Source organism: Aythya marila (assembly GCF_965140915.1).
Source record: "Aythya marila genome assembly, chromosome: 19".
NCBI lineage: Eukaryota > Metazoa > Chordata > Aves > Anseriformes > Anatidae > Aythya > Aythya marila.
The window spans coordinates 9659202-9686860 of record NC_139060.1 but is presented as its reverse complement, the minus strand read 5'-3'; the positions used below and the strand labels follow the sequence as shown (position 1 = coordinate 9686860).

The 27659-nt window shown below is 40.1% G+C and overlaps 1 protein-coding gene across 1 annotated transcript in view; it reads right to left on the bottom strand.

Annotated features, from left to right (window-relative positions):
* Positions 1–11809, bottom strand: part of DAB2IP (DAB2 interacting protein) — a gene marked incomplete at its 5' end in the record, with an annotated part of 181667 nt that extends 169858 nt beyond the window's left edge. The window contains one exon of the mRNA XM_082775571.1: positions 11770–11809. Coding sequence (XP_082631697.1) covers positions 11770–11809 — 40 coding nt within the window. The remainder of the gene's footprint in view (positions 1–11769) is intronic.
* Between the last annotated feature and the right edge of the window lie 15850 nt (positions 11810–27659).

The window sequence follows — 27659 nt, the reverse complement described above, 5'->3', positions numbered from 1 at the left end:
TTTTCTCTCTCTTTTTTGCATTTGGATAGTCTTCTGGCAAGGACCAGCAGCAATGACATCATAGCAGGAGGCGGCATCTATTCAGGGGAGCTCAGAGCCAGCAAAAATACTCCAAAGAACACAAAAATAGTTCCTATTACATTTCCTTGGCAAAGGAAAATTGTATTATATAAAAAGGCAAAAGAAATAGTTATCACTGATGCATGCAAAGTTCTTATGTTAATGACCGCACCTCAACGCCCTGGTTCACATCTGCAGCCTGGCAGCCTCTACTCTAGGGAGGTCAGATCTGTGAAGCTTACTAAAACTCTGCTCCAAGCTCACTAAAAATCTTGACTCCAAGCACCGAAGTATGGAAGAGGGAACCACATTCCTTGTGAGTTAAGTGAGGCTGAACTCCCAGAGAAAGTCTGGCAACAAAGGCTGGCAGGAGCAGTTGCAGTGGAGGAAAGAGGAACGCAGTCTATGTGGATTCCTGAAATTAAGCTGTAAATACACAATTGTGTTTTTGCATTGGCAGATTGCCACTTTACCAGGAAAACACTTTCCTATACTGAAAATGACAAATCTTCATCTTCAAGGAAACAAAAACTCCGGCCTGGTTACAAACTGCACTAAGATTTTCCAACTTCCTATAAGCATGTCAGGTGGATATTGCTTTCCACAGTAAAAGGACAAATGTCTCCAGCAAATTACCTTTTATTTATTTATTTATGGAGGTGACAGAGAGAGAAGGAGAGAAGAGAGAAGGAAGGGAAATGGGCTAAGGAGCTACAACACAGCAATAATGCAATGCTAAAAGCTCCCTGTGTACGGCTGTGAGCAAGCCACTTTTAATTCAGCTCTCCTTTACAAGAAGGGGATAACAAGAACACGTTTAAACTTGCATGAGGATAGCTGGATTAGAGACTGAAAAGCAGATGAAATTGCTGCATTCAAGTTCATAACAGCACACTAGCAACAGGAAGGCCAACAAGAAGTGCTCTGCAGCTGCACAGAATCACATTCAGGGGAAATATTAAGCAGCAGTAAGTTGTGGAGGGTTCTGCTGAGGGATCTAGTAGCAACCCTCTACAAAGGGGTTGGTTGCACATTCTGTCCTTAAACGATAAACTCTGCCCCATGAAAACACACAGAGCACAGTTTGACCACTGAATCAAGGAACTACTATTTTTGATGAAGGAAAACCTTAAGAACCCTGTACACTTTGAGCAAAAAGGAAAGGCCCTCATTGGCAGCAATTTTTTGATTTACATGTGCATATGAACATAGCACTGAATTAAAAAAGCTCTGATTGCACTGTCCCTTATGCTATCATTTACAGCTTCTCCTGAGGCTCTGCTGCCAAGAGCTAAAAAACTTCAGCTATGCCTGGAATGGAAGTGATCTTCACCCCTGAAGTTCAAAGGTCAGGATTTTACTCCCCATGCCCCTTCATTACCATCATCACGTCTGGCCCAATGACAGATTAATAAAGGGCACCTGGGAAATCTTTAATTGCCAATATAATTCCACCAGAAAAGACCTGGGTGAGCATTTATTATTATTATCAGCAGCAATGAATGAGAAATAGTTTTTCTATCCCCAGAAGTGTGACAATTACTGGAAAACGTCATTTGCACTGGTACATGCAAGACTTTTCAAGGTTTCTAAATGTACATAAAGTGAGAGAGGCACCCTTGGCTTGCACCAGACATAGCAAGACCTTAATCCTATATCCTATGCCCTAAGCAAGTACAGTGGCTACCAGCCAACAGCCTGCACTGCTGTAGCACCTCTCTGTGCTTCAGGTGTTCCTCTTCTGGCTTCCAACTATTTTCCTGATTCAGGCTTCACCAAAGAAGGTTCTTTCCTCATTAAAAGTGGAATTTCTGATGATCTGGCATTTTGCCACAAAAATGTCTAAGTGAAAAGGTCTCAAGGGAGGTTTGGGCTGGACATCAGGAAGAATTTCCTCGTGGATAGGGTGGTGGAGCACTGGAACGGGCTGCCCAGGGAGGTGGTGGCATCCCCATCCCTGGAGGTATTTAGGGGATGTGTGGGGCACTGAGGCCATGGTTTAGTGATGGGATTCAGCAGGTCAGGTTGATGGCTGGAGTTGATGACTTTGAAGGTCTTTCCCAACCTAGAGGATCCTATGAAATGAAATCTGATTTTTTATTTATGTTTTTTTTTTAGTGAAACTGGAGACAGCTACAGATCTTTTTTCTATTACAAGAGCACTACCTCAAGAGGCTCAAGTTTAAGAAAGCATGCTAGATGTAGGCTCTTCTCTTGTTTATTTAAAATTGAATCAATATGGAAAGTTTAGGTTGGATCAAGTATCAGTTATATAAATTCACCGTTCCTCTATTTATTGCATATATTTCTCTTAGAATACACAGAGGGACCTGAAACTTACATATTTAGTTTAGATACAGTTACAATTAACATATCAACACCGAAGAGAAAGCTAAAACCCAGGTATTTGTCAAAAATAAGTAACAGGGAGGCCTTCAGCAAACATAAGGTCTTAGAAATATTCTTTGCAGATTTCTCCTTGGAACAGATGACAGCAAATTGAATAATCTGACTCACTGGAAGGCAGGCTAGCATTTTGTAAAATAGCAGTATTTCATGTGCTCCTCCAGCTAACTTTGCCTTGCGTAGATACGAGTGTCTGACTGAAATGTCACCTCTAGGAAAAAAAAACACCTAATGTTTTAGAACAATATCGTAAAGTTAAGTATGTGCTAATTAGTGGTGGGAGAGAGTGGTGGCCAGCAGTCTGCTTGTGGCAGGCCTGTTGTTTTGAGGTTAAAGGCATGCCTACAGTTCTCTCTCCAGTGATTGAATCTACACCAGCAGGTCATTAGTGCGCAGGATTTAATAGGCTCACAAACTATATCTTGTCTCCTTGAAGTGGAATGCACCATTTGACTGCAAATCCAGACTGCTGGAAAATAACTGTGTTTTGTCTGAGATAACACTCAGGGAAACATGAGTTGGGAGAGCTCTCTTCCAAAAAAATGCAAACCCAAATGTATATGCAGTCTTGAATTTCAATTACACTCTCATTGCACAAACTTTGTTTTTAAAACCTAAAAACTTTGTTTTAAAAACCTACAAAAGAAAGAAGACAAGCATTGTTCCAACTCTGCTCATTTCTTCAGGCTCATTAAAGGCATTCTGAGACAAAACACAGTTTTTGATCTCAGGCATTGCTACAAGGCAACTGTACATTTCAAACCAGACATTCATTTCTAACAAAACAAAACCTCTGTGTAAGTAAAAAGTCAGTCCCTGAAATGCAGAAGTCCTTAATTGCTTACCTTTTATAAGCAGGTCAAATTTTTAGAAGTAGTATCTCAAAGCAGCTCAGACATTCCATGTTGACTGCTGCACCGCAATAAACAGCTGCAAAACTTGCTGATTTATTCCCCCACTTTGTGTGCATTCTGAACCCCAGAAGAAATCCCATGCAGGAAAAAAAAGCAAAGTAAAAACAACCCCAAAACCCACAGAAGGAGCACCTCAGCTTCACCCTCAAGCAATGCACAAAAAAAGTTTAACAGGGAAGCAGAAAGGAAATACAGGCACAACTAAGTTTGGCTAACAAACAGCAAAAGCAAGCTTGCTCCCCTTGCATGTAGTCCTGGCTAAAGGTGCCTCTCCAAGCAAAATTCACTGAGGCTCCCAGCTCCTCGGAGCAGATGGTATTCACACATTATTCCCCAACAGCAGCATTCCCTAGGCCAATCAGGAGGCAGCACTCAAAAGCCAAGCGCTTCCCAGACTCTGTTACAGTTTTCAATAGCTATAGCACAAGATGAATGACTCAGAAAATGAATAAGCAGGGAAAATAAAACACGCCTCTCTCCCAGTCAGAGGCACAGGCAGGCAGTTCAGCAACCCGAATGTACTAAGCATTGGCTTCGAGTTGAATGCACCTGTTTTTTCCCGAAATCCTAAATGCTGATTACATTTTCTGTATCTTTTATTTGTGTTGTCAACTTAATCTTGGGTTGGAAGTCACAGGAAGAATTAAATCTCTGCATTTTTTTCTTCAGTCTTAAACACTACGAACATTTGAAAGAGTCAAAAAAGCATGAACTGTGTGCATCTTCTTCAAGACAAACAATTCCCAGTTAACTCGATGAAGCTCCTCATGCCATCTCTTGCTGAAAACCTACATAAATAGCTCTCAATATTTCCACTAGCTCTACCTAAATTTACCAGGAAGGTTTAAATTACAATAAAACAAATACATCTAAGAAGCAAATGAGTTAACGACCACCCACCTTTCAGGGGAACTATGTTACCCAAAAGCTGGCCAAAACAGTAAACTATTTCCAACTGCTTTGTTTAGCTTATACACCATTGCAACTGTCTCATCCAGGGATCACTCTTAAATCCAACTGCTCAATTTGATGTCCGGCTTTTTTGACAGCTGCAAATGAGTAGTAAAGGATGAGCTGCTAAACAAAGCAAGTTACTCCTGGAAGCAGACTTGCAGAGCACTGACAGTTTTCTCCTTAGAATAAAGTACTGCCCTCGTCAGCCTTCCAAAACATACTGAAATTCTCTTTATTTTTTTACAGCAGAGGAGACTCTAAGAAGATAACGCTGCATTTAATGTTCCTGTGCCAGCTCTCACTGCAGTCTACATAGAATGCCTTTATTGCTGCCACCAGAAATTAACTCTGGGTTGGCCAACACACTGCAGTCAGACAAGTGGAGTCAGTTAAATCAGCTGAACTATCTGGGGTGGGAAGTATTCTCCCAGGTTCCCCTGGATATTTTCAGATCTTTGTCTGTGGCAGTAAATTGATCCTTTGCATTCCTGTCTGACACATGAACTGTGAAAAACTCTTCAGGGATATTCTCTGTGCCATGAGTAATACTCTAACAACACTTCTGCAAAATATAAGACCAGTTGCAGAGACAATGAAATACTGTGAACTCTGGTCTAACTTTTACTATTATTATTTTAAGTCAAATATATGTATTTATTTATTCTGGAACAAGTAAGAGAACTCCATTCACATCTTACTTTCCTTATTTCAAAACACTGAGCATTGGGAATTCTCCACCCTGGATTAACCGTCGGATTCGGAGGCATCGATTTGCTCCACACACCACGCCATGCCCACCCAATGGCTAAGCAAACAAGCCCACACATAGAGCCACAGGACAAAGAACAACGCCTTGTGTTAGTGCATTTGCCACAGCTGTCTACCAACTTCCCAGCTACCTCTAGAAAAGTATTTAAAGGCGTAAACCAACTAGCAGCATATCTAGATTTGGTAGAAAAACAAACTTGAAACTTTATTTTGGCAGACATTTTCTGATCGCTGCATTAAGCTCTGGGGCTGCCAAAATCACTGACTACTGACTCACCAAGCAAGGCAGCTGGTCGGCCTCCAAGTCTGTATCAGCAGTAGCGATGCTTTGCAATTAAATCTTTTGCATGTGCTAGTTCCTTGGAGATGCTCAGAGGGGAAGCATCCCTAAATGTAAACCTTATTACCATAACGATCTGACACGATAACTGCACGGATGTGTCAAGAAACTTCCCTGACAAACATCCAAAGCAGACAACCAGACTAAAGAACATTGCAGTGAAGTGGCCAAAGGTAAGCACCTATTTATTTTTTCCATCCCTAAGCACACAGCACTCTTGTTAGACATGGATGTAAAGCATCAGCTGTTGCCAACCTTTCTGGGCACCACCAGAACAGGAGGCTGCTGTCCAACACCTCAGTAGCTTCATGTACAGGATCACAGCAACCCTTGCTTAAAGGTCACAGAAAAGGTCTCGATGAAGACTTACATTTCTATTGCAGCTTCTCCAGTTTCTGTTATCTGTTACCCAGAATCTTGTGAATTTGAAAGCTTCTGACCTACAAATACCTTGATATGTCATCTCCACTTCCATGAAATCCCTTGTCCTTCCAAATCAGACACATGAATATAACATTAAAAATCCGTTGTACAAAGTTCTGTGAGAGACTCAACAACAGTGTCATTCTTTAGAGAGAGAACTAGAAGGCTTTGCTGCAAGGCCATGCTTTGGAGTTGATCTTTTTGGAAGCAAAATAAAAGAGGCTTTGGAAATATTTGACTATGAAAAGCCCCTTTTCTTCATTATGAAAAATGAAGGCGCTACCTAAACTGTTTCCAAGTATGGGTGGTTATACCCTGTTCATCTAACGCCCCTTGGTACTTTCATGTAGATGTTTCTCCTTTATTGTGGGCTCCAAGGCTGGTGGGGTGCTTGCTCCTTGATTGGCTTGACCTTCTTCTACCTTCTTCTATGGATTTTAGTAGTGAGAGCAAGAAAGAGACTGGGTGCAAAGTTAGTTCCTTATTCATTTATAAACTTGGAAATTGTTGAATGCATTCTACCAATCATTATATAGTAATCTTGTTAATCTTTGGTCTCCTATTCCCCCAGAGCTTTCTGCCTTTTTGATACTGTTGGACACTTCACTAAAGCTTTATTGGATTTCTCTGTTTCACCACATACTGTAAATTATACTCAAGTTTCCAGATATTGCTTATATCTATTTTTAAATCTTTCTCTTCATTGCCAAAAAGTTCTGGGGACAATAAAGAAATTCAGTTATACCCTCCCACCTATTTTAAACTCTGTGTTTACTCTACTCGCCACACACTCACTGCCAGTTGAGGCAGACTATTTATGATTCTTTTCCAGCAACGATCACTACACATACTTGGATCATATCTTTAGCGTACGTCTCATACTGGTCATACAACTTAGAGGCTCCTCAGTAAATAACGTGGAAAAGTGGCCTAATGTTACCTCCAGGGCTAAGCTGTCACTATTTCAGCATTTCGCTATTTTCACCAATAAATAATGCCCTCAGGTAGGACATATTTGAATTTGTCAGCAGTATTTCTTATTCCACTTTGTCTTTGCCCACCAAGATTTAAAACTTTTTTTCCAGAAAAATGCATTCACTCCTTTCCTTTCAGTCTTACCCTTCAGTGCAGCACATCTTACATATGAGTTATAGTTAGTACCTGAATGCAGTATAGGTAAAACGAAGAAAACTACAGCATGCTGTAAGAAAAGGACTGCCACCCAAAATACGCCTGCTGCTTTTATGCACAATTCATCAGGAATTCAATCTGCATTTATCTTCTGCACGTATTACACTGGCATTTGTCTTCCTCTTTCCAATTTTTCCTACCATCAAGCACATGTTCCTTTACCTCTCTTTTCTCAGAAACCATGAAGATAGACATGGTGTAAGGACTGCAAAGAAAAGAATGATGGCTAAATGTCTCAATGCTCTATAGTTCTCAGCTAGCTCAGCCTTGAAAACTGACATTCATGATGAGAAAGTATGATTTTAAATAACTGCTATTTAATCAAAAGAGAGACCTTGCTTATGTAACACATCTCTAAGTAACCATATAACTATTTCTACTAATAATATACACTTTGTTTTTTTAACTTATTGAATCCAAGGAGTTCTATACAAACAAGCAAACAACATAAATGCTGGCTGAGGTAAGCAGATGAAGAAGGCATCATTTTTAAATGACCTATGCCACAGGCCACAGTACAGAACTGCTTAATCACCTAATGATAGTTTAACGTGTTTAATTTCCACACTATGCATTAGCATTTGTCTTCGGTCCTGTAGACAATGATGGGAAATCCTCTTTTGAGAAGACGATCATATGAGGTCAATAACATACATATATTGTCCACACAGTGAAATAAACTTCATGGCCATGAAACAGAAGAGCCTACAGAGCTGATGAGCCCTCGTCTCTGTCTGCTGAGGTGCTGGGTGAGGTACCCCAAATGAGGGCATCTGCTGGATGCAGCCCAGTAGCCACATTCATGGCCTTCACCTGTTCTATGGCAGATCTTTGTTCTCTCTCTCTAAATAAAACACCTCACTCTTCACCTGCAGCAGCCATAAATTATTGGTCTTAGGTTCCTGCACAACTCTGCTATTAAACTTCAGCTCTGATCTAGAAAAGCTTCTGTTTTCCCAGTCCTTGCTTCTGCTTTCCTCTCTACCAAATGCAATCTTTAATGCACGTCAAGGTGCTGATGTTAGGGTTTCCTTACTTCCCTAGACCATTGCTTAAAGAATCCGAATTACCAACAGCAGGAAAAGTTCAGGCCTGGCTGTCATCCATGCAATCCTCCTGGCTGATTACGTACGTCAGAGTTTGAAAAACACATGCCATAATTCTTGTATTATCAAAGCACAATGGTTTAACTCCAGTCCTCTGTGGTACAAAATCTGCATTTGTGATTCGCCCTCACTGTGTAAGGAATATGATTCCACTAAAACCAGTAGACGAGATTTGCTCTACAATGTTGTTCAGAAAGTCCTCTAAATCCACCGTGCCTCTAAAAGCTTAATAAGTAACTCACAGAGAAATATTGTCAGGCTACACACCAGAATAAACTCAGAGGTGATACCAGTGTTCACTATAGTGACAAAACTGTCCTCTAAGCAATTAGAAGACACAACGAATGCACAATTCACACATATTTTGTACTCAAGAGTTTGTACACAAAAACAGCATTTCATAAATCTTTGCCAGCTCACAAAAAAACTGCTGAGTTGTCTTTTACTCTTATAGCTGCAAGCGGCTATAGCACAAAGAGAAATCTGCAGCTCTGATATGTCATACCTCTGAAATGGGTAATTTAGGGTTATGGTTTCCGAATCAGCACATTCTTCAGCACTTTTCTTCCAAGAAAAGGCTGTGGGTTTGTATGTGCGCGTGTGTCTGTGTGTGTAACAGAAAGAGAGAGAAGAATCAAGTAAATTCATTCAGTACATTAAAAAGAACACATCAAAAAGTCAGAACTGTGAGCCACCATAAAATGACAATAATCTTTCTTTATATTCCCACTTTTCAGAAAATGGAAATAAAATATTGGGGGTGCTGTAATGACTTTTTAAAGCCTTACAAGAATCTGTATCATTATGTGAGCTTTTATCCTAGGTACACAGGGAGAAAAGTTGCAGAACTTTGTCTCCTTTCACAAACATCAAAATGGATAGCAATCTCTCAAGCTGGTGTTCAAAGTGGCGCAAGTACCACAGCTCTACAAGGAATCATAGAAAATAACCCTGTAACCGTTTCACCCACAGGTTATGATTTTATTCCAAGGTCTTTTATGTCAAAGCAACTAACACAGATGAAATCTCATTGCAGGCCCACAAATAAATGAGCTCGTCCTCTGCTCCAGTCACAAGCAGTAATAAATCCATGAGGTATCCTCCACAAAAGGTTGGCAACCTAATATGATTAGTAAAAAAACTGTGTGGAAAAATGAGCCACACAGCTTCTCAGTCTTGAATATTCCACTAAGGTCTTTCTAGATGATTTCATACATCTCTATAAGCAAATGAAAGGGCTGCAAGAGGCAAAAAGAGCAAATCTGAAGTATATTACTGCCACATATCCTTCAGAACAGCTTTTGCTATCATTAGTGATCTATTTATTGGGCTGGTCACGACCAGCTAAGAATGAACTGACACTGAATTCCAAGATAAGGTCTACGGCAAACCAGGAAGGACTACCCAGTAAATCAAAAATGAACTAACAGTTTTCATTCTGCCAGCAGAAGAAATTTGATTTGACATTCTTGAAGGCAAAAAGGCACTTTTACAGAAAGCAGTTCAAGTTACAGTCTGTTCCCAGGGCGTTCGTGTCTGTCACGTGGGCAGTACAGTAAGATAAACACAATAGTTATCCGTGTGGCCAGAGCAGCTCATTTGCTGTCTGATAATAAAAGGGACAAAGGGGCTGCTCCATGAATGACAGCTACCAGAAAACCTCCTCAAAGGAGAAAACCTTTCTCACCAGCACCCTGCTGGCATATTTTTGAGAACTTTCTACTTAATGAATTCATGCAAAATAATGCATGGTATATCATAACAGCAGATTAACGCATCGATTCTGCACATTGCTCCTGCGGCTCCAGCAGCAGAACACCTTATGCAATTGACCCAGCCAACAAATGGTTCAACCTTTTTTTAAACCCTGGGATTGTTTAAATCAAAGTAATTAAAAAAAATATATATATCTAAAAGGAAGCCAGGGATTTAGAAAGTTAGGAAGGGGGAATCACAGGAAGTTCATCTCTGGTCCTTGGTGCCATGGGTGCTTATTTCTCACGTCTCACAATATGAACATTTCCAGTGCCTATCTACTTATTCAAATATTTTGTAGGAAACACAAGTTACTACAGAATGTGACAGAGTAAACTTCACATGTCTGTAGGGAGAAGAGTGAAAAAGTTCTGTATCTTAAATATACATTCTAAATTTAGTGAGCTGTTTTAGCAAATCTGAGAAAGCAAAGTTACACTTATATTTCCCAAAGAATCAGGATATTCTCTCTGTGACTCCTAAAATCCAGATTCTAATGTTGGGACAGGCAAAGATAGTTGTTTATATGTTTGTTAACATCAGTCCAAAATATGCATGCACTTCTCTGATAATGCTGAAACTTGCTGCTATAAAGAAAAAAAACCCTTTCAATTCTATGTCATAATGGCATAAGAGGAGGTGTAAGACACAAGAGGTAGATGCTGTTGTTCCAGAGGGAAACTAATATAACTACATTTTAAAAAAAATAAAAAATAAAAGAACTGTGATTCTACCTTAACTTTTTCAGGTAAATATTATCATCTGAAAAACACTGAATTCTGTCCTTGATTATTTTATATAATTCAACTTCAGCACGGCACAGAGCCCGAAGTAAAGCAGCGCTGCCCACTTATATCTGTCCAGTCAACTGTTCACATAGTTTCAATGTTACTTCATTCCCTTAACCACATTCCTTCCGCACAGCTTCAGGTCTACCCTGATCTTAACACTGCAGTTACGTTGTACTAAGAGCTCCGGGTTATCAGCAGAAAATATGCTGCAGGAATTCCAGAGGTAGCTCTTGAACCCTATCTATGTAAAGGTGGAATACTTTGTGGATTTCAGACCGCATACCGAATAGCACTAAATACATATGAAAGAGCTGAGAATCAATGTATTCTGAAAAACACAATCTTAAATGGTTTTTAAAAATGTAAACAATTTGTTGTCCTCAATGCAGCTGATCCACTTTACTAACAGAGAAAAAAAAAAAAAAGGTAAGATTTGCAATTGCAAACAACTTTTCACCCCAATTTATGCCTTTTGTAAGTCTTCTAACAGACCAGATAGCAGAACATCAGCATGTGGAATGTTATAAATCCAAGGAATAGCTGCAGTTTTAACCACAGACTTTAATTCCAGGGTGAATTTATGTGGTCCACAGCTAAATATATCCCTCTAAGCAAATTACTCACTGCAACTGCCTTTAGGAAAGCTTTCTGCAGATAAAGAAACTGTTTCCAAATGCTAGGCTTGACAGACACACAGCATAAAGTTACATTCTTTTCTCACTAGCAAAAAAGACCCCCAAACTGAATAAAGTAAAATAAATAGGTTACTCTCCTCTCTGCAAAGACTGCCCAGGAGATAGGTTAATGAGGAGAGCACCAATCCTGCTGGATTACTTCTTACAACACCCTGTTTCTATCTGTCTACTACATGCCTATCTTGAAACCCTGTAAACAGAGTGATTTTTAAGATAATGTGAAGCACATTACCGCACTCATTTCTACTGATCCATGCAGAAGCCAGTAAAAACACATGCCTAACCCTGTGCCTTAAGTAGGATGTGCAACTCAGACGCTCTTTCGCAATCCTTTATTTCCTCTTTCCTATGTTTTCTACTTCTTACCATTGGAGTTGTCCTGGTCCAAGGGATTATCTGGTTCCATTACTTCAAATAAAAGCATCCAACATGCAGTTCTCCATGCAGCAGAGGCATAAAAACACAGCAGTTGCCTAAGCTGATTCACCTGATTTATGAATTAGTGCTGCATCCATAAGAGGCTGTGTTTCTTCTTTTGTATTACATCTGGCTGCTTTTCCAACTAGATGGCTGGGTATTACAGCATGCAGGCCTTTTTCCAGCATCCTCTTAATGCATTATATTTAAAGTAGCAGCAACCTTTTTCTCCCATCCCCCAGAATAAGTTACAGCAATGTAACTAGGCTGAGCTGGCAGAGAGCGGAGCTCATTCAGAACAGGACCTGCAAGCGCTCTCCGATCCGTGTTGCTGCATAAATAGAATGACTGATACAATAAAAAGTAAGTGGGGTTTGACACAGCACGGTACGCACTGCAGAAAATCGCACCAAAACCAGCAAAGGTCTTGAGGGCTTGGGGAATGCCTTCTGAAGCCACCAGTACCCACCCCCTCCCACACAAACACAAATTATGTCCTGTTCCCTCCTCCCCTTCCTCCCCGCTCCAATCTTTTATAACCCTGGATCTCCTCCAGCAATAGTCTGTTCCTTTACTCAGTTTATAATAAACTCTGCCATTCCCTTGTGTCCCTAGGGCTGTCTTGGAACGGAAAGAGGCTGTTTGCAGAATGAATAGACCAGCCACTGCCGAACAGGGAGGCAGCTCGGGGACTCTGCGCTGGGCAGCTGCAACTTGCTGCAGCAACAGCCGTCTGCTGGGCACCTTGTCCCGCATTTCCCTCCTTTGCCAAGCCAGGAGCTGCTGCTAAGCTGGCTTTCTGGGAACCTTCTGCAAATGAGCTGGGGGCAAGCACTGGCTCTGGCAGAATCAGACAATACACAACACCAGATTCTGGAACTGCAGACCCTCAAAACAGAGATAATATTAGTTGGCGGTTAGGTCACAGGACCAGGAGTCAGGTCACCTTTGTTGTACTGCTGGGTCTGCCACTAACTAAGTCCCTGAGACCTCACAGAATTCAGAACTCTTCTTTGTGCCTCAATTTCCTATAACAGACATTGAAATGTGCCTTATCTCACAAGAATACAGCTGAAAGTTCCCAACTTTAACTGCTTTGAACTTCTCAGATAAATGATACAGAAGCAGGACTGAGGAAGACGACCCATCCCATCACCTAGCTGAGAAATACATAATTTTACTTTCTCTGAAGACATCTAAAAAAAAAAAAAAAAAAAAAAAAAAAAAAAAAGTATCAATGTGCAACTATAAACCAAGGTGTTTCTCTGAAAGGTGAAGTTATGCCATTACAACAACCCTGGAAAAATTCTCCAAATCCAGACTTTCAGGATCAATATTACTTTGAATGTGTTATTCAAACTCTTTCTTTAATACTCCAGCAAAGGCATTAAGATTATCTCGCTAAAAAAAAAAAAAAAAAAAAGCTTTTGTTTAAATCTAAGGCAAGGATCACTCTAAACACCTACAACAGATTTAGTGCATTTTAGGTTTGTCAGGGATGATGACACAGGATTCAGAGGCAGACAACAGAGCGCAGGGTTTTCTATTTTGGTGCTCCTGGGTAATGCTTCTGCCTTACTAGCTCACTCTTTACAGAGTCATGTAACTTGTGCTTTAGAGCTGACTATTCATGCTTGGTGCTACAAGCTGTAGGCGGACAAATGAATGGCTGGCTGAAGGGAGAAAAACATGCAGTTCTGTATGGAGAAATTAACCTAGCAGGTTGATATGACTCTGCTGTAATTGTACCTTACAAAAACACTTTAGTACTGTTCTTGAGAATTATGCCATATTAATAGAAGAAAAATTCATTTCCATGTATTTGTTTTAAGTATTGCTCAGTATATAGTCCCTATTAAATAATGTTCTGAGATCTCTGCCTTGGTCTAAATTACAGTGCTGCAAACCCTATATTCTCTCTCCTAGCACCCTACGCTCCCTATGTTCTTTACAACTTCACTACTTCTCCCCCTCACTGACAAAACAAAAACCCTCCCTCTTTCCACCTTCCCCACAAAGCCACCTACTCTGTGACTACAGGAACACGGCACTCTGTCTGCCTGCAGCCCTCCACCTGTTCGGGGTCATATATACAGTCTAGGATTTAGTACACGAGAGAAAAAAGTGTGTTAACTCTTGACACACACACATTACATCCCTCCAGTCTGACGTAACAAAAGCTGACCATGGTAGGAATAGAAGGGACTTGGGGAAATTTTGGAATAAAAGGGTCTTAGGTTAATTTTGGGAGCGAGCAGTCCCAACCATTTGGCTACCCTGCATCCTAGGGTCTGGAACTGCACCAACACACACACGGTGACTCATTAACACGGCCTGCCTAGGTCACAGGAGATGAACTCCAGATGCTGAGAGCTCCGCGCTCATCCATGTATAGCAGTACAGAGCGCTGTAATGCTCGTTGCAATTGACAGGAATCATATAAAGAGAGAATTTGTATTTTTCCATGAAACAGAAACTGTGGATACATAATGTACTTTTCATAGACAATTTAGTACCAGGAAGGAATAAACACCTGTGAAATCCTTCCTCGTGGTGAATCAAGAATAAGCCGGTAACGCTAACCAAACAGCCAAGACCAAGAAAGTGAGACAGGAACAGTGAGAAATAATACTTATTTAGGCCTCAATGACTCTATATGAGAACTGATTTGACTTTAATGTCATCAAAATGATTTGCTCCTCTGCAGTTACAGTCCTAGTAAAAATTAATCTTTAATGTGCCAGTCAGAATGATGTCAATATTTTGGCTACGGCAGTACTCACAGTTTCTAACAACCAAGCTATTGTCATGCACTCTTTGCTTGAGCACAGCTCATGCCATCAGAAAAGTAGCTCATGCAATGATTTTGAAGAGAAAGGGACAGTTGGAAGACCAGGGCTTTGATCACTAGGGATTTTAATTGCTCAGGCACTGAATGGAAAATTGCAGAAGTAAAGAGGGAAATGATTTTCAGACAAATGGCCTGAATGGTCAGAGGCTATGCTAGACCAAATCCTAGGAAAAGAGCCAAGCACACTGAACTAATGAGTGTGGAAAGAGAAGTCTAGCTAGCATATTCTCTGGAATACCTATGAGGTTAAGCAGAACACAAAATTTAGAGTTTGGGAAAGCTGACTCTTCAAGGAAGGAATTTTGAAATGGTTGGAAGGAAGTGGAAATTAAATGTACTCTGTTTCTGTCTAATCAGAGCATCTCTGCATTCCCCTAGATAGGCAGTTATGAGACAAAAAAAGGACGTTCTAATTGCCTAATGTCTGCATGATGTTAATTTTAACACCATCTACCTGCCATACTCCAGCTGTGTTCAGTGCGTAAGACTTTATGTCACAGGAATTGGTAGCTACTACTACTTAACTCCTCTTTCTTTCCAGTAAAGATGGGAATCTTAGTTCACATTTGCCTTTAGCTCATGCCGTAACTTGAAATTGTAAACAGGAAAGATGTTACTTGCTTTTAGTGTGCTATTAACTTCTTGTAAAACTCTGGGCAAATCAGCTCATCTCTCTGTTATCAGCTACATGAATCTATATTTAACCTGTTTGTTATTCTTCACAAAGTATGTTAACATTTCTGCATCAAGCTATACAGTTTAAGTTTGAAGTGGTAGAGATCTGGGGATATAACTTCAATTTGTTTCCAGGGAAAGGATTTGTCTCCTAAGTCTTTTTGGACCAGGTTTTGTTATTTTATGCATAGTGACAATGAATTACAGTCAACTGAGAAGACTATGAAAACTACTTTCTTTTCTAAGAGATGTTTTAAAGATCTCTAGGAAAAGGTAAGTAGAAATACCTGTATATATAAATAAGTAGAGTCAAAGCACATTTTGAAAACAACATACTCTTCATCCAGAAAACCATGTTGGTATAATTTTTACTTTGTTCCTGATAGACCTTATGCTAGCAAAATGATGTGTTATCTCCAACAGCCCCAGGACAACCCTGAAGTACGTCATAACTTTGACTATGTCTTGCTTGTGCCAAGTAAACATGATTACTCCACTATTTTAAATAAAGACACAGAAACATAAAGCTGCAGGACACCTTCTTTGCAATCATGATTGTGACTTAGTTTGAAAGCTACAAAAACGGGAAGATCCTTAACTATTTAAAGTTCTAATAGTTCTATAGTGAGTCTGTTAGAGCACAAGCAGGTAAAAAATTTCATCTATTACACTTTAGTTGCTAGTACGTGTGCAAAACCAATTCCTGTGGATTCCTTCTCAGTCTGTCACTTCAGCAGTGTCACGCTATGGGAGAGGACCAAGTTGGAAATGGAAAGATCTCCATTATTTAAAATAAAGAGAAAACATTTTAGGCTGTGCATCTAGAAAAAGAATTGAGAAGAGGTTCAGTTGCTTTTCCACTTGAGAAACGGAAGCGTGGTACATTATGCTGCCTGCTTTTTGATGCAGTCGTTGCTAGCCAGTGTAAAAGATCAGCATGATGCCACAGCTGCCCGCCACCATACAATCCTTCTTTGAAACATAAATTCATATGTAGGAGGGAGCAATGAATGCATGCAAGTTGAAAAGCCAATGAAGCACAGACCTGCTTAACAAAACAGTCTGCCAAGGTTACTGGGGGTGTTGTCAAAGCCTCTTCTTTTGTGAGGCTGAATAACAATTCATACCAAGTAACCAGCCTCACAGTTTCTTTGGCTTTACCTGGCAAGTTTTCAAAGTCACTCTTCATGGCTGGGTCTGTTCCCATTGAGATGCAGCTTATCTTGCCCAGGACAGCAAATGCAGAGATGATCATACTCCAAAAGTTCATGCCAAAGTCCTATTGTGCTGTTTTGCTGCTTGAAATGTGCTTGTAGATGACACAAGCACAAATTGAAAAATGATACATCCTTGGTTACTTCATGTTGGTAGGAAGAATTCCCCTGGCTCAGCAGCAACTGATAGCAATTCAACCATTTAATTTAACAAATCTGATTATAACTGGGATCTTCAAGAAGCCCCAGTAGCAGGGCAGCCCCAGTTGCCAATTCTAACCATGCCATTCTATCCATGCAAATGTTCCTGCTAGCACAAGTCTTGTTAAGAGAAGACTATAACCTATTTTAAGCTTAGTACTCAACAACTTTTAAAGGGATATTTGTCTGCTGAGCTATCCAGAGCCATAAGGAAGCCTTTTTTCTCAGCTGGGTACTCTTTTGGAATATGAATCATAATCTGGAGCAACAGGACAGACATTCTCTAAGGATTCTTTATTTGGAGAGATGGAAATTTATACTACTAAATCACCAGAGTTTTAGCCCAATTTTCTCAAGAAAGTGATGCTCCGTAATCACACATGTAAGGTGGCAACTTTTCATCCAGAACTAAGCAAAGTCCCACCACAGGGAAATAAAATAAATAAACAAACAAACAAACAAACAAACAAAACAGAAGGTGTAACAATTAAATGGAGCATGAAATGCTGGAAGATCTGTGTTGAAGAAAGAGTCTGTGAAAGACATTCCCTAGGATTTCAGTGCAAGAGGCTGTGTCTGTCACATCTTTCCCTTCAATGCTCTCTGTGTTTTTGTGAACCATTAGGACGCTTGGTTTGTAAGATGTATTCTGGGCCACGAGCAGTTCAGTATCTGTTATGTGCTCAAAACATGTAACTTACTGAACCATCTTTGGCTCCAAGAGTTTTAAAACAAGCCAGTTCTTCAGATTCTGAAAAGATTGAGCTTTATATCTCTATTCAAAACTCTGCCACAAACTACCAAACAAAATGGTTCAGAGCTGCAGATTCTATTGTAATCATGATTAGAAAACACATTAACCATAAATTGTGGCTATGCAAGGAGTACTCATTGAATAGTCTACCATGAAATATGCCAACAATCAATTTAATGCAGTCAATGTTTCTAAGACCAAAAAAATGAATAATGCTATTTGGACATTCTTTCACAGTAACCAGAACATAACATTACCTCTTGCTACTGTACGCTTCAAACTGATGCAAGGATCTTTGAGCTTCTTCAGTAAAATCCTCCTGGCAGTTTAATGGAGGAAAATAAAACTAAACGGACTCCTGGGCAAAAATAACAAAAGGTCTACAACAGGCAGAGTTCTGTGCACAATTTACCAAGCTGTCTGTTGAGATTCTGCCCTAGCTGACTTTACAGATTCCTAACTATGTTTTTGCAGTTGTCTCCTAGAAACAGGAACAAGAAGCATTCTCTGTTTTCTCAGCTCTTAAAAAAAAAAGTCTGCAACAGCTTTCTTCACATTCACTAACCAACATATATTTCCTTAATCAGTGGACGGCCTTAAAGAATGGGTTGTTCTTTGATACCATGTTATGTAAATGTAATACAATAGCAACTGGCATAATGATATATCATTAATAAAAACTTGGACAAAAAGTAGCAATGGAAAGTGCAATTCAGAGAAATACAAACATTTGAATGCTTAGCAGAATCTTTGGATACTTGAGGGTGCTCAAACATTGGATAAGAATCTTAAAAGAGAAGATGTTGAAAAGTTACACGGTCCCTCCTTGCATCAAACAAAATTCATAATGACTACAACTTCTGAAGTGCATCTTATCAAACAGCAAAATGGTGAAAATGAAGTGCTGTTTCTTGAAACATGGACAGAAGTTTCATCTGAGTTTTCTATGAAGGTTCAGGCTAAAATAACATATGAACAAAATAAATTAATATATCCTTAACAACATCTATTGGAAAAATAGGCCTGGTTGAGCACTTAAAATATATAATTCTCTTTTTACATACTGAAAATAATCTCTCTTTCAGAGTGGGCTGCTCTGCTACTATTTCTGCATTGGATGTGATGGGATAAAGACTAACTGATATTTGTTTCTCCAGCCTGGACCCTAGGGCCCTGTTACCTAGGGCTTGTAGTAAATTATCCATTGCTCTAAGTTTGTAAAATCCTACAAAAATATGAAAGGTTACAAAAAGCAAGTACAATATTCAGATGCATCCAGTTTATGTGATCTCCAAACAGATGCAAGCAAGGTAAATGGCATGAATAAGGCTTTGAATGTTGTAAAGAAATGGACCCGTAAAGATGAATACTAATGTCACACTGAGTATTAACTGGGGAAAAAACCCATATCCAGATCTTTTCCTCTGAAATCTTGGTTTCTGCAAATCAGTAGATTTTTCCCATGCATCCATAGTTACAGCATAGAAATATTGCATCAAAATATGTATTTCTTTCTGTCTGCAAGTTATCTACAGAAACAGGCACACGAAAAATGCTATTGCACTGAGAAAGAGACATATTCTGAGTCCTCAAAGGCTGTCAAGGCTGCTTGCTCTGAGCTTATTTGTTCTTCCTTTCTTTCCTTCCCGTATTGTTTCCTGTCATTTCCTCACTCTCTCCCTTTTTGTTTAGGGATTCAGCTAATTGTTGTCCTTCCATATCAAGAAGCCTCTTCATTTTAATAGCTTTTTAGGATAAATTACTCCATATGGTCTTTTGCTTTATGTGAAATCCACACAACAAAAAGCAAAGATTTTGAACTAATTTTTGTTTCTTTCTATGTCACTCGAAGAGAGAAACACAAGATAAATGACATCTTATACTTTCCTCATGTTTCTAATCTGTTTCTGATAAAATAGGCCTCTATCATCTCTCTTTTTCTTTCTTTTTCTTTTTTTTTTGGCATATTATTGTCATTCTACCTCTTTGTTGTCCGCTAACTTCTGATTTCACATTCACTTCTTCAATACTCTTTCTTGCTTTAGGCAGAATAAAAGTATGAGAATACGGTCTCTGTTCCTACTCAATTAGTTTTGCCTGAGCTAAGACTTCAGAAATAGATCTAACCATATGACATAGATAAACCTTTTTTTTTTTTTAACCCAAGGTTTCCATGGAATTGTTGAGATATTGGTGTGGGTATGAAGTACATAACAGCAAATCTCATTTCAGAGTCAGACAGAAAATGAGAAACTTCACTGAAATCAACGGAAAAAGCAAGGGTAAAGTGAAAAGGCAGAAAATAAATACTCATCTTGGCATGTGACAAAAGACTGCGAGGTTCAAACCTGCTATTCATTACTCTGATGAATAAAAATTCCTGAATAATCTATCATCTGTACTCTCTTCCTTTCCTGACCCCTATAATACTCCTCCAATCAGTCCATGCTGCTCCTGTGAGGGTTATCCTTTGCTTTATCTACAGAATGTGTGGGGAAACTACAACAGTTTCCCACTATCTTGGTTTATAGGTACACCACAGATTAGCCCTCAGGTGAGGAATGCTTCTTCCACTTACCCTCAAATATTTCTCAAGTCAGTACAGATTAAGGTAAAACAGAATTAACATCTATCTGCAGCAATTTGGGCAACACAGCTACAAAGACACTGGCCAAGAAATTAAAGAAAATCATTCTAATTTACTTAAGCAAAAATAAAGTACAAAAGTTTGCCTCTCCTTGTGTGAAGATGATGGAGATAATTGTTTTTCTCACATACAGGCACTTTCTGCATAGCTTACACTTCAAGTTCCACTCAGTAAAGTATTTGTTATAACTAATCTTCTTTTATAGCTAATCTCCTCTAGAAGCTCCAGTGAGGTGTACAGTGCTTTGTCGTCTTTTCCCATTCAGACTTACTCATTTTGTCTATGTTATCCTTTCCCTTTCCTCCTTCTCCACAAAATACATACTTTCTAGATATTTTTGCCCACAGGCAAATCAAAGAAGCCAGTGGTTTTCCACTCTGCAGAGGTTACCCCTCTATTGATATTCCTACTGTCACTTCCCACAAGGCAAACAACTGTCTCTTCCCAAAACTTCACCTCTTTTCTCTCTAATTTACTTTTAACCACTCTTACCTGATGCTCTTTCTTTTCTACTTCCAATGCATCTGAGATTCTAGGATTGCTTTCCATATTAGGCCCTTTATATTTCAGGAATTTTGCTCTTAATCATGCTTGATTGACCTCCTGTGTACTTGTACACAGATAACTGAGACCTGTGCAAAGGCCAGAGCGTGTGCTGGAAGGCCACACATGGCCCTGCAGCAGATGGGGAGGAGAGGTCTACACCACTTTGTGACTGTCACCTCCCCGTCACCCACAGCACCAGAGAGGCATGGGGTGGAGCTGAAGTAAGCTCCTACAGTTCTGCTCTCTGCCCTGGTGCATCTGTGCCTGGGTTCCAGCTCTGCAAGAAACAAGCTTAACCTACCCGCTGGAGAGAGCGGGCCACATGTAATAGCCATACGTATGTTTATGCACACACACACATGCCTTAGAAATTACCAGGGACAATTAAAGCACAGACTGCTAATGCTCCAGCCAAAAGAATAATTTCAGTGTTTAGTTATGTAAGTAACCCTCAGATCCCTGCTTCACAATCTGTTTGAAATTTAAGGAAGACGTAGCCTTTCTGGAAAAAACTATGGACCAAATTATGTAGTCCAATCAACAGTTTTCATTTACAAACAAGAAAAATTTGATCCAAACATTCAGTGTTTATTTATGGTTTTGTTTTCCTTCTCATTTGTTCATTTCTAAACCTGCATATAGGAGAAGGTGCATGTTGCTTTGGCTGTAATTTTGTCTTTTGTTATTATTTCACACACCATTTTCTGCTAGTTTACAGACCATGAACAGTCCACGGACCACACAGGTTAGGAAACACTACTCGAGATGTGCTAGCTTTTAGTAAACATCTATTATATCTCTGCATGCTTTCAAGCATATTCAAAAGCAAACCTCTTCCATTCAGCCTTTCTACGCTACTTCTGCGAACGCAGGGCCCTATGAATACCATATATGCAATAATTGGCAGGTATCTAACTGGAATTACCAAGTCTGACCTACTGCAGTATATAACTGCATTAAGATTCAGCTGCTGATCCTACCGACTGTTCAGCATCATCTGCAGACATATATATACTCCTCTCCCTGAGCAGAATTATCATTTTCAGACACTATAGAATAGACTCTCTTCTAGCTTTGTTAAAGTAACTGAGACTATTAGAATGGTTAGAAGAACTTAAAGAACATTTTTCCTCCTTTTTTTTGGCAGCCTAGTTTATCTGATCTAGCAGTGTCCTGATTTGCCTTCTTATTCTGACAAGGAGATTTAACAGATTTCTATAATCAGTTCCCAACACTTGATAGAATAATTTTAGTGTCAGATGAAGCTAGCTTTGCCTGATTCTAGGAAATGCCTGTCAGTCTGCACAGGCTGTGATATCCTCTATCAGGCTTCTCTTCTGCTGCGGGTCTGTCATCATCAAACAGATCCTCCCCACTTCTGATTCTCTCGGCACACCGGGCATGGCAGCAAACCGAGACTCTCCCAGGATTACATAAAGTGCACCTTAGGCACTGGAGTCGGGGGTTCAAAGCTCTTTGAGCTCTTGTGTGAAGTGACAATTTCATTTCCCTTCATTTCCCTTTCTTCATTCTCTCGTGATGTCTTGGCAACATTTTATTCCAGTTCAACATTAGCTGCCTTTTCTCTCACTTCTTTTTATATTCCTTTCTCTCCCCATCTGGTAATTTAAAAGGAAATTGCATGGTATTCAGCATTATCAGCCAATCTGTTTACCCTGCTCTTGTTCAAACTAAGACCATTTCTCTCACACTAAGCTGCTCTGTCTCACCCCATACACACTACTAGGGTCCTCCAAGCCTGTATTTTCTTTCATACATCACCTAGAGCAGTAACCCACACTTCCAGAGGTACAGATCTTCCTAAAATGTTGTCTGTTCTTAAACTAAGACATGGGAACAGAAGTCTGTGGAAAAGAGAGATGTCCACACCTGGGCCTTCTCTCACTGCCAGGCAGCTGTAAAGCATTAGGCATGCTGGCACACACGAGAAGGAAAAGGCCTTGACACCAAATTGGCTACCAGAAGAGCAGCATTCACAGAGAGATTCCACACCCAGCCAGGGGAGACCATCCCCATGCTGAACAAGCTTTCTCTTGTGAAATACCTTCTCGGTGGGCCAGAATTCCTCCCGCCCCCAGGACCAGCCCAGCCCTTCTTAGCAGTAACCACTGTGCCGCAGTGCTGTCTGCGCTGACACTGACTCACTCCACATCACACAGTTCCTGATTTCATTACTGAAGATAAGGCCAACTTTGACCTGTGTTCCAACTCCTTCAGATCCCAAATTAATAATACAATAGCTACTTTGATCCCTATCAGTGGCTAATGCTAACAGTAAAATGCTGAAACAACTCTTGATAGCAACAACATGAAAGTTTTCCACACTCAGGCACAATAAGCATAACTGGTATTAATGTCTTTTAAAAGCCATCAGAGAAACAACTGATAGGAAAGGCTTTATTGAACCTGCAAGTGAATTCTCCTCCCATGATCTACTGAAATATTTTAGATAGACATCATCCTTTCAAAAAGGAGCTAACGTTTTGAGTGATAATCCTATTTACTTTTTTCTTCAAAAAATATGAAGAAGAATGGAACTGAAATATGCATCTGTTTCTTTAGAGATGATATCAGCTGGCAAAATTGATCTCCAGGATGAAATGTCATACATGAAACTATCTGGCTTGCTTCTGAACATAGACTTGACATCCAGTCGCTGCTCTCAAGTTGACCTGTGTTTAGCAAGGCATTCAAGCATGTGTAATTTAAGCTGATGAGCAAAACAAGCTTGTTTCCAAGTAGAAGCATTTTACTTAATTGATGCTTTGATTAAAACAAGTCTTGTCAAAGTCAGTGAAAGCTGCTTAACTGGCAAAACGGCAAAGACCAACTTCTCTGGGGCCGAGTAGGAAAAAAATACTAATGTATATGTACTTAGCACTTGGGAATTAGAAAAAAAAATCTAACTTTTGTATGAATTTGTTACTATTAATACTAATCTTTACTTATGTGCTGAAACAATTGATTCCTGTGTGATGGGAAAGTAGATCAGGATAATTTTACTGAACACTGGAGCTTGACTTCTTACCAGCAGCAGGGTATCATGCTGCTATATTGTATGTTGCTTAGCAATGTAATGTGGGAAGCAGCACCACAGTCCTTGACAGCACCATTGTCCATTGAAATGCTTGTGAAATATTACCTGGGTTATATAAAGATAGCACACAGTTATAGAAAAAGAGCATAAAGTTTCAAAACAGGACAAAGGCAAAGAAGAAGGCTGTAAAGAAAAGGCATTGCTATTCCAATGGCAAAAAGGTCTCCCTGGATGATCTTTCACTCTCTGAATACACGCAGCATAAGTTAAATGTGGAAAAATTGTATCTGTAAAATCTCATTACAGCTATGCTTAGAAATGATGTACTGTACTGTACAGCAACTGCTCTAACAGTTGCCTAGCTCTTCTCCATATACGTGCCAACGTCCCTACACTGCTACCCTGTAAAGAAGACCCATCATTTATTATTCTGGTGCTTTGCTTTGGAGGACAACTTTTGTGCTGTGATGTGCTGATTATCCATAGTGAACAGAACACATACAAAACAAGAAGCATAAGCAAAGACAGATTTGTTCTACAAACAGATTATATGATACGTGTGGCAATATTCACCTCACGGCTTCACAGTATACCAGAGGCTACAGGTGTCAGAGGCGCACCCTCCCGTATTCGCTGCACTTTATTTTTCTCTGGTGTCTTTTGCGTAGAGAAGTGTTATCCTGCTCTTGCTTGATCGGCTCTGACAGCCTCAGTATAATAGCCACTGCCAAGATTTTCCTTCATGCATGTCCCAAAATGTTCTCTGGCTCATATTCCAGCCATTCACCACATTTTAACTAGCTAGAGCAAATAGCTTGGGTAATCTGTTTTCTGCCATTCGAAGCAGATGCCAAGCCCTGTGTACTGAAGCACACAGCAGCGCTGCTTCACTGCTCAGTGCTGGGACACTCTAAGGCTTCAGCATTTTCAGTGACGCTCCTTTCTCCTGCATGGTTTCTCATATGTTCACCTTTCCCTGGTGAGGCCATTACATAGTTTTCAAGTGACACCTAAATGAGCTAGTGTGATAGTGTCATTAATAACTCCAATGGTAATGAAATCCTCCGACTGCTGCAAGAGAAGGTGGGTCATGTTTTGCTACTCTTGCCAGAGACTACTGCTGAAGCAGGGCAAGCACGTTCATGTAGCACGCCAATGGAGGAATGAGCACAACTGTATCATGGGTCAGCCACCAATAGTGCTCTGTAAAACTTTTCATCATTTCCCCTCTTAGCAAAGCAGCTGAGACCAGGAACCTGCACTAGATAACAGCAGTGCACAGGGAAAATACACAAAACTGCATCTGTACATGGGAAAGCACATGTACATGTACATGACCATCAGACTGAATCGAAACAGGCTCCAGTGCTGTATCGCTGGATTCACCACACTCATTTTTGTAAATTGAAGCAGCACAAGGCTCATATTCTTACTTCAGTGTACGGAACAAGCCTCAGATTATGATGGGTCATAAAGATGCAGGAGCAAATCTGATCTTAGTTAAAAAAAAAACTGAATAGACATGACAGATCCTAGGGGCCTTTCCAAGGAACAATTCAATATTCCCTTTTATAGTATTTGGCAGGAAAACACCATAGAGTTTATTCAGCTTGAATTAACTAATGGATTTGAGTATTCCCTTTAACAAAGAGAATAGATGTTGAGTTACACTGACTGCAGGGTTACAGAATGCTTTGGACAAACCTCATAAACTGATTTACCACAGAATCTGTGCTGGCTTTTCTGGTTTTTCTCTAAACTTACTTACAGCGATGCTTTATGCTTCAAAACAAGAATTCCTAGATTTGTTTAGATACATTTATTTTTGCATGTACTACTTTCCCTTATTAAAAATATGAAAATGGAAAGAACTAAAAAAAATACATATATATAATGCTGTTGAAAGAGTCATCAGAACAGAAGCAAAAGTTTCAGACAGGCCAGATCCTTCTGACATGCCAACAAACCCCACTGCACAAGCCCCCTTTAGAGGGCCCAATCCCTTCCACGGAGCAGAGCCTCAGATAAATACAGGAGTACCAATGGTGAGATTTACCCTGTAGAGTAGTAGTAAGCCACACTCATCTGCACTCAAGAGGAACATGGTTTTGATCTCAAGGAGCATGCATTTGATATGTAATAACCATTCTCCTAAATCAACGCTGAGCTGTTGAAGCAGGAAGGGCACTCAGCCGAAAGCACTGCTTGTTCTCCATGTGGAAACGGAGCATTTGCTGTGAAGGCCTTCCCGAGCACACAGCTGCTATCAAACCTCTGTTCTCCATATCACACTTGTTACCTGAAAATAATGTATTTGATATTTTAAACTAGTAAATGCACAACGTTGCATGGGTCGTTTCTCTTCACTAACATCAGAAATATAAGGTTTTCATGTCAGCCCTCCTTTGGCCTTCAAATCATTCCATATTTCTTTGAATTCTTTAATTTGATTCCCTTGACTTAGTTTTCTAAGCTTCTACCACATATTCTTGGTTTCTCAGCCTTGGCTTCCTTTTATCCGATCTGAAATTAAGATCTATTCTGTGGCCTCTATGCCTCTAATGGATTTTCTGCTTAAACATAAGTGAACGTATAATTCAGCCAGAAGCTTTTTCGTAACAGCGCAGTCTTACAATAGATTAAAAGCAGTTAGCTTTTACTAATGCAAGCCCCTTTTTGGACCTAATGCTTCAGAGAAGTTTAGTATAGACAGACTTCTTCCTTTATTCCTTACTTTCATCCTGAGGAATTTTTTTTTTTTTTTAAATTCACTAAACTTCAAGGCTCTTTGTTTTCTTCATTTTTATTTTTATCAATTTTCAGCTCAGAACTGGAAAAAGATAGCTTGCATGATAGAACTGTATTCTGTCTTGCTATCTGTAAAAATATTTTTTGCAAGGAGAACAGCAACCCTACCTACCCAGGCTATTGCACAGAATAACTTTCAAAGTCTGCCCTTACACTTTTCACCTTCTCGAGCACGGCGAGCTCTGGAAGCGCCCAGACGTGGGGAACAGCTGCAGTTATAGGGTGAGCAGCGAGAGCATTCCTGGCTTCCTTGCAGCCGAACCTTTCAGTATCAATCAGCATCATTCACTCGGGCTGTCAGTTCAAGGCCGCAGACCAATCTGATATTCATCCTTGTATTTCCTTGTGACACAGCTAAGCCTCTGGACTGATTCTCTCTAGTTAGAGGATGAAAAAATACCTGAACAACAGCTGGTGCATGCCTCCAGTGTAAAAGTTCCAAATTCACCAGTGTTAGGGAGGCTTCTTAGCCTTTGCAGACCAGCACTTGCAGCACCACAAGACCTTGCTCTCATTCCACATTGCTTCAATGCACAACTTACCAGCAACAACTCCAATTAAGTTACAACAGAGAACCCAAACGTGTCTCCTTGTCCTGAAGACAAAATAAAGAAAACAGCTTCTCTTAACTGATCCTGTGATTAATGTGCAGCAATGAGGCAGACACCGGCTCCCTCAGCGTGTGACTTCTGGTGAGGGGTATCAATACACGAAGCCCTTGTCACTGGGGTATCTTCAGAAAACAGTCAGCACCAATGGCACATTGTAGCACCTTTTGTTTCTCTACAGAAAAAGCTTAAACTCCCTCTTGTGGGTGACTGGAGAAAATCCTTTTTTTAAGAAACCACAGCAGTTTGCAGGATGAATCTCTCCCTTTTCTTCTTCTGTTGTCTACTCCAGAACAGGCTGTGTGGTCTCCACCCTTGGAGGGTTTCAATACCAGCCAGGATAAAGCCCTGGGCAACCTGGCCGACCTGACAGCTGACCCTGCTTCGAGCAGGAGGCTGGATTAGAGACCCCCCCCTCCTGTCCCCTTTAACCTGAGTCATATCTTACATTCTTTTGATCCTATACACTACACACAA